The sequence below is a fragment of the Strongylocentrotus purpuratus genome, unplaced genomic scaffold (genome assembly GCF_000002235.5).
Source record: "Strongylocentrotus purpuratus isolate Spur 01 unplaced genomic scaffold, Spur_5.0 spur5_scaffold_17, whole genome shotgun sequence".
Taxonomy (NCBI): domain Eukaryota; kingdom Metazoa; phylum Echinodermata; class Echinoidea; order Camarodonta; family Strongylocentrotidae; genus Strongylocentrotus; species Strongylocentrotus purpuratus.
The window spans coordinates 248,434-256,628 of NW_022145602.1; the positions used below are offsets into that span (position 1 = coordinate 248,434).

Below are 8,195 nucleotides of genomic sequence, written 5' to 3' on the forward strand. Positions count from 1 at the left end.
ATATTCAGAACTTGAATGTTCTGATACAATTTTTATTTCAGCAGGACAACAGTTTATGTGTAATCTGCAATTAAATTGAGTAATCACATAATTACCCTTGTCTAATTAAACATTATCTGCATTAGTATCAATTACCTGTGCTTTCCATGACAGACAGCTTTCTGCGTAATCGAAAGGAAATCGTCGTCATCCCTTACGGAAAGATCCAATTAGAATCTATAGGGGGTCCAAAATATGCCCGGTATCGTGATCTATAGCTGTCAATGGTCTTTAAAGTTTAGTTTACAAATCCCTGCTCTGTCCGAACTCTCACTTCTTTCCTTCTTCTGTTCAGTTGCAGTCGACATATATCATTGCTTGTGAACCATTTCGCTTGAAGAACAAAATCAGGTGAGTACATCTTATCATTATAATAAATGCGTCATCATCAACATCATCGGAAAGAATTCGCTGCAGACATAGCAGGAATTGACATGGATTATAACTTCACAATCTAGTCATTTAACATTCGAAGGTATTTATGTTATTGATTATTTGGAACTTGTTTCATTTGGTGTTTAGTCTTTAGAGCTTACCTTGAGCTCTGGTATGTGAATCATAATATGTCGAGAGAACATGACTATATTCATTCTGGATTGTTTGAACCAGTAAAATAAAACCTATAACTGACAAAACCTGCTGGAAATCATCTTAAATAAAAACCACAACTCTCATTTGCACATGGTGTTGGGCCTATACGTTATATTACCTTGATTTCCTTATCTTTCTTTGCTCATTATTCAGCCCCTATACATTTTCTATCAAAATCGTTTGGCACATGTCATGTATTTGTAATCTTGAACATTCAGTGTAAGTTATGTTGGATTCTGTGAGAATTTATTTTCTAACATTACCAGAAACTCAAGCTTATATCTTTAAGTTATTTCTTTCGGCTCTTAACATTTGTTTTAGGCACTCCTATAAAAGAAATTGTCTGTTAAGCAAAAATGAAAGTAAGCTGAAAATCTTACATTTTGAGGACAGATTTGTATTTAATGCATTCAAGGTGTGCCACTATGGGCATATTGGTGCAAGGCAGTGGCGGATCCAGGGGAGCCGGGGGCCCAGGCCCTCTCCCCTGTGAAAAACAGGTAAAAACACGTTATTTTTACCTTTATTTGGAGATGGGCCTCCCCTGGTGCTCAAGGGGGGGGGGGGGGGCGGTGCGATTTTCAAATTTTCGAGGGCAAAAAATATTAAAAATAGTGCTCACTGTCACCCTCGTAACCCTATATAATAAAATGGAATGGAGTGCAAGGATGATCAGTCTCTTTTTGTCAGTCGTACAATTCTCACCATGGTACGGTACAATTATTGACCTTCGTCCCTGATCTTGGTCGATTCAAAACAGCATGAAATTAAACGGATATGGTGGATTTTGAATTACGGATATGTATCCATATCCGATCAAATATAGCAAGGCCGAAACGATGTTTGTATCCCGCTATTTTAAATCATAAATTGTAAGTCCGAGCTGGAATTGGCATGGCACTTTAATAGCAGTGGGGGATCCATGATTCATTGGCCGTCAATGGGACAGAGAGGAGAGGTGAGAGAGGGGGGGGGGGGGGGGCGGCATGGTGGCAGGTATGAACATTTTTGAGGAAGTAAACAAAACAAAAAGCAACAACCTTAACCATACACCATAACCCTATGCCACCACCCCAACCCACCCCCCCCCCCCCCTCAGCAAAATCTGCCACTGGAAATTGGTACCTACTTTTAATGTTTTGTAATTCACTGAACAGATTTTTCTACAATCTGTTTTTCTGATTTCTGCCATGTTCGGGGTCGATGAACTGTAGACAACTAGCAATATATGCAACCGTTCATTTTTATAAAGAAAAAGGGTGAAATAAATTATTGACGCCGTGCTTTTGGCCTCATTCTAGTTCCCCTTTTCTTTTTTTCGACTGGTTAATTTGGTCTCTTTGATACCGTTAACATGTATGATTGAATGTATTTTTTTAAATGTATAATATTGTAATGATCTATTGTTTTTATATGAAATGAATAAGATTTGAACCTCTGAACTTTGTCTTTTACATTTGCAGGAACGCCCTCTATCAATCATCATGTGGTTCAGATTGTCACTGGTTGTTTTTCTCTCTGTGACTGTGTTTTCGCGGTCTACCGAGGCAATATTTAACATCAACTTGAATTCTGTGAGGAGCGCATTCACAGCGACCGATTGTGGAGGTGAGTTTTTTTCTTCTTTTCTCTTTACCTCTTCAGAAATACATACATACTATTTACAAAACAAGTAAAATGAAACATATGATAACTTCCTTCTTTTTTTTTAAAGAACAGGATGAATTGAAGCTGTTATCATTGCCCATATAATAATGTTGATGAATTTTTCCCTTTTTTGAAAATCTGTCAGGAAAGGGGAATTACCCCTTTGTCCCCCTTCAAATAGTGATAACGTTCTTCATTGTTATGCTTATCATGTTAATTGTTATATTTATTCTTAGGTCGGAATGCGGCTCTTCGTTTCAACAGCGTTTCCGTCACACCACAACCGATCGCCATGCCTGGAACGATACGCATCGCAGTCAACGTCGAAATCGTTCGTAATATCTCGCAGACGATGTCGGCTGAGATCACGGTATCTAGACGTGTTGACTTCGGTTTCTTGGGACATACGTGGTTTGACGTGACACCACCTTGCCCTCCTGGACAGCAATGGTGAGAGACAGGGCGTAGACAACGGGGGGGATGAGGGGGATGCATCCCCCCCACCTCACAAGGTGGGGGGGGGGGGGATGGCATGTACAATCATCCCCCCCCCCAGGTTTTGGGGAATGATATTTGCTTACTTAATAAGTCATAATGATGATAATAATAGTAATAATAATAATGATAACAATTATAATATTAATAATAATAATAATTATGATGATGATAATAATAATCCTCATCATTATTGTAATTGTGTTTATTGTTATTATCCGCATTCACACGGTGAAAGCCAATTCAGACGGTAAAAAAAGAGAAAATCTTACAAGTATTTTGTGGTTATCTTGTGGTTTGGAAACCACAAGATAACCACAAGATTAAACAGGCGCGGGTCTACGGGGGGGGGGGGTAAGGGGGTTTAACCCCCCCCCCCCCCTTGGGCGGCCCAAAAAAACAAACAAAACAAAAAAGGGGGAAAAAAAGAAGGAAAAAAAGAAAGAAAAAAGAACGCACGCTGGAGAGAAACCCTTTCAAGTGCAAATATTGTGAGAAGATATTCAACTCATCTGGTAACTTAACCAAACACATGATAACTCTGGATATAACTGTGTATTTAACTGTTACTTGATTTAAAAAGACATTATCATGCACTGCTTTTTATGGTCTCCATTGTGTTAATAGATGCCAGGAAAACATCACTTACGGGGTTCAAATAAACACCCCCAAAAAAATCGGCTCGCCGCTTTGCGGCTCGTGGACGAAGCTCCGCATCGTCATTATTGGTCAACACCCCCCTAAGCAAAAAGCTAGATCCGCCCCTGAGTCATCCCCCCAGGTGTACGAACCTGTCTACGCCACTGGTGAGAGTGATAATATACTATCACTTCTCTTCTTCATTTGTTAATTACTGTAAAAATCCAGGGATAGCGTTACAGAGGGGCAAGGTCCCCTCCCCACGTACCCAATGATTTGTCAAAGATTTCGTAAATGAATTAACAGTTTTACAAAAAAATTCCCACTTTCTGGTGGTTTCAAACATACCTATCATATAACGCTGAAAAAAAAATGCAAGATATATCTCCCTTCCGCTCTCTCAATTTTTTTTAATTTTTTTTTTTTTTTTTGTGGAGAGAAAAGAGAGAAAGGGAGAGAGAGAGAAAAAAGAAAAGAAAAAGAGACGGGTAGAGAGGGTGAGAGAGAGAAAGGGAGAGAGAGAGAGAGAGAGAGAGAGAGAGAGAGAGGAGCGAAATAGGGTGTTGAGAAAGAGACAACATTTTAATAAACAAATACAAAGAAATGCATTGAAGAAGCCTTGTCTTCCATTCTCCTATCATCCACGTTACTCTGTATTTGTTATGGTTGTTTAATCTCCTCCCCCTTCATTATTTTGTAGCCGCACTGACATGTGTAGTATCATCAACAACACTGTGCAGAGCCAGGGATGCCCAGCCGAGGTCATCGGCAACGGATTCACCTGCACCTGTCCTCCGACCATGGGTTCGTACGTGACGAGGAGCGATCTCCCATTGCTGGTCGAGATACGAGAGAGGGATCTACCGCATCAGATTATTCGTGACTTGATCAGGGTGCGTACCATCTCAATCGTTCTACCTTATACATACACTAGTGGAAATCCACTCTTTGAAGAGTGATATTAGGTATCGCTTCGTTTTTAGTGGAATATAATTATAGTTGAATCCACTCTGTATAGTAGTGGTTACCATAATGATAATAATAGTAGGTTCTCGTAAAGCGCTCATGTCTGTCAAACTTGACACTCCTGGCGCTGAACATTAAATTTGATTATTCCGGCTTTAGCATGTCTTTCGTGAAGCCCTATAGCATTTTAAGGAATTATTCTGTTTTATTTATTAATGTAGCGCTTTGAGCATGTTATGTAAAGGCGCTAAATAAATATCAATGTGTATGTATGTATTTATGTAGGCCTATGTATTTACTTCACCGTTAGCAGGAATGAGTTTTAGAGTATAGTGCAACATTGTCAGTAATAACAAAAAAATCGTATCCAGATGATCCTTATGTTTGACATTTTTTAACTTTTGTCATTTCGTTAAACCACAGGGCACATACAAGATACGAGCTTCAATGTATGACGGGTCTGGATCCAGTGTTGGTTGTTTTGAGGCTAGATTTGGGCTTGTACCTGGCCCAAATCGCCCAAATCCATAGATCTTCGAGAACCGGACATGACGGGGGGGGGGGGAGGGGTGGGGGGGTCCAGATGCCCCCCCCCCCAAAAAAAAAAAAAAAAAAAAAAAAAAAATTATAATAATAAATAAATAAAAAAATAGAGCTTTTACATTTGCCTTCGGATTTAAGAAAAAGAAGACAATAAAAAGCACTTACCATTATACATGTATATATTCGTCCTTCAATATTGTCTTACCTCAGTCTTTAAAGAATTATCAAAAACATTGCATGTTTTATGTTACTATCCGGATAATCGACATGTACGACCATGTAATAATTATAATGACCACAATCTGTATGAAATGAGGCTCCATATACACCTAAATTTGGATGTTATGTAATGCACCCCTTCCCCTTTAAGGGCCCATTGATTAGTATATTGGATGGCAAAATGCTGCATTATCTTCAGTCAGTCACATCAGCGCCTTTGAGTAGGCGTCTACTTTGGCGCTCTCCAAAAAAAAACGATGCCTGGATTTGATAAGACTGAAATTTCATTCAGTTTACAATATTGTAATAAAACCTTAATTATATGTCACTAAAGACATTATCAATGTATGTTTAGATGTCCTGCATGTTGTTATTTTTTTAATTTTATTAATCAATTTATGACAGTATATAGGTCCTACTCCTTTATACCATTTTCTCACAACTGCGCCAGGAGTGTCAATTTCGACAGACATGGCACATTATAAAACTTGTTTACTATTATCGTTATAACTTTCAATCATCTGACCGTACCCCAAAAATATTGTGTTATTTTGAATAAAGAAATTACTAAATCCATTAAAAACGTGTTTATGTACTTCCTTAGTCATTGCACGTCACTCATGGTAGAACCTTATTTTCCTTTAATTTGTGTATTCAATATCACTGTAATACTTAATCTACAAGGGAACAGCCTGTCATCGTCTGTTTAGCAAAACGTTTTGAGGGGAAGATTTGAAATGAGATTGTTGGCTTATAGTGATTATTAACTGATTAAATATAAGACATTTTCGGTTCTTATTGGGACAAGAAGCACCTTGAATGAGAGAAAGAGAGAGAGAGGGAGGGAGGGAGAGAGAGAGAGAGAGAGGGGGAGGGACGGAGAGAGAGAGAGAGTGCGGGGTGGAGAGAGGTGAAGAGATAGAGTGGGAGAGATATAGTGTGTGTGTGTGTGTGTGGGTGCGTGCGTGTGTGTGTGTGTGGGTGCGTGCGTGTGTGTGTGTGTGTGTGTGTGAGAGAGAGAGAGAGAGAGAGAGTGAGAGAGACAGACAGAGACAGACAGACAGACATAGCGAGAGAGAGAGAGACGGAGAGAGAGAGAGACGGAGAGAGAGAGAGAGAGAGAGACGGGATGGGGGAGACAGAGATGTGTATTCAATTCAATTCAAGGTTTATTAAAAAATATCTTCTATAGGCTGAATTGCGATACAATTCACAGATAAAACATGCAAAATTACCAAAATATACATATCAATTACAATGAACATAGTTTGACATGAATTAAAAATCAAATATAAAATATATAAACAGAAAACCAAAGAGTTCAAAAGTGAGTTTTAGAAAAATGGGTTGTTCAAATTGCATCAGGAGTTTAGCGATTATTCAAATTTTAAAACCATTGTAGACAAGATGAGAAATTGCAACTATACAGACAGACGTTAGTTTCTCTTTTATTTGTGTATGTTCTCCTGTTATTCTTTCGAAGATAATTACCAAATTATAATATATTGATAATATTTTTGCTCACAAACTATAATCATGGTATTGATGCAATTAGAGGTTGTCGAACAACCTTTGTTAACAGATTATGCATATAATTCGAATATGTTTAATAGTAAACAGGTCTTTTCAGGATGCATCACATTCCCAGCCTCACCAATGAATAGGGGGCTTGCCTATAAATTCAACCTAGTTATCAATAGCTGGCATCAGACACTATGAACATGACTGACAAAGAAAGCTGACAAAATATACAGTTGCTCAGGTAGATAAAGGAACATCCCTTCACTGCTATTATGTAAAAAGGTGAATATGCATGTGACACCTGTTCTACACATTTTTACATAATAGCAGTGAAGGGATGTTCCTTTGTCTACCTGAGGAACTGTATTTTTTGTCCGCTTTCTTTGTCAGTCATGTTCATAGTGAGAACAACGTCCTTTCGTACATACTCAGACTTTCTGACATAACAACAAGGAATGAAATAAAAAGGTAATTACCCTATATACCTCGCAGAGGCAGGCATATTCTCGTCTTTTGTTTACAAGCACTTTCAATACACAAGAAGGTCATTTAGAAGCAAAGTGATTGAGAAAGGAAAATAATATATGCGTGAGTGATTTAAAACTATACAGCACTGGAAAACAGATCTACATAAAAAATTATACTATGCTGAAAATCAAAGTATATAGGTGTGGTAATAAAGGAACATTTATTAATCGCTGGTAATATAAGATTAAGTAATCATAGTGTTTCCGACATAGCACCACTTAATTGAAAGATATCGAATTCAACTTGTTATAAATAGTTCAAATAGTACCGTGCTTTAGATCTACTCAATAGAAAGCATTTCCTTTATTGTAAAGGATTATCATAGAAGTTAAAAGGCTTTTCGAGAAAGGCACTGACATGATTATATCAAAATAAAGTTATAATACTGATGTTAATTATAGACTGTAGCAGGAAGAAACATATTAATATCCTCCGAATTTTTATTATACGATGGATAGAATATCAATGAACTCATGTTAGTTCTTGATACAATCTGTTATCAACATTTGGGAGTTTTTTTTTGTATTCCTTTCAGCCCTCAGTGCGTCTATCTCCCTCTCTCTCTCTCTCTCTCTGCCTATCTGTATCATTTCGGAATAATGATTATAATTATTGGACGGCGCAATTCAGCAAATACAGGAAAAATTTAACTCGGTATGCAAATATATTGGACTCGTCTATGACTTGACCAATACTTTAGACTAGGCCTATCTCGTCTAATATTTCCATGTATTGACCAATAGGTAAATAGTTTGCCTAATAGATTGATTGATTGATTTGTTTTATTGTCCACATTGAGTGGAAATTCTTCTTTCACATGGTTACAACTATGTACAGTATATAGAGCATAGGTCAAATTCAACAAATTTTTAGTTACACATTGCTCATTAATAAACTCAGCACTACATTTTTTTTAAACAATAAATCATACTTTTACATAACTTGAGGACAACATTGCGTTTTTAATGATTTTTAATGATTTATTCTTCATTTTATTATGAAAAGAC

The 8,195-nt window shown here is 37.4% G+C and overlaps 1 protein-coding gene across 1 annotated transcript; it reads left to right on the plus strand.

The window, feature by feature from the left end:
• Positions 1-215: 215 nt before the first annotated feature.
• LOC764009 lies at positions 216-4,914 on the plus strand. Its single transcript, XM_030988365.1, has 5 exons — positions 216-390; positions 2,094-2,238; positions 2,514-2,727; positions 4,112-4,304; positions 4,801-4,914. The coding sequence occupies exons 2-5, from the start codon at positions 2,115-2,117 to the stop codon at positions 4,906-4,908; spliced, it is 639 nt and encodes a 212-aa protein (XP_030844225.1). The 5' UTR covers positions 216-390; positions 2,094-2,114; the 3' UTR covers positions 4,909-4,914.
• Positions 4,915-8,195: the final 3,281 nt, after the last annotated feature.

Coding starts and splice junctions, on each gene's coding strand:
- LOC764009 (XM_030988365.1), top strand. CDS start 2,115: ATGTGGTTCAGATTGTCACTGGTTGTTTTTCTCTCTGTGACTGTGTTT. Junction 2,239..2,513: donor CACAGCGACCGATTGTGGAG/GTGAGTTTTTTT, acceptor ATTTATTCTTAG/GTCGGAATGCGGCTCTTCGT. Junction 4,305..4,800: donor TTATTCGTGACTTGATCAGG/GTGCGTACCATC, acceptor GTTAAACCACAG/GGCACATACAAGATACGAGC.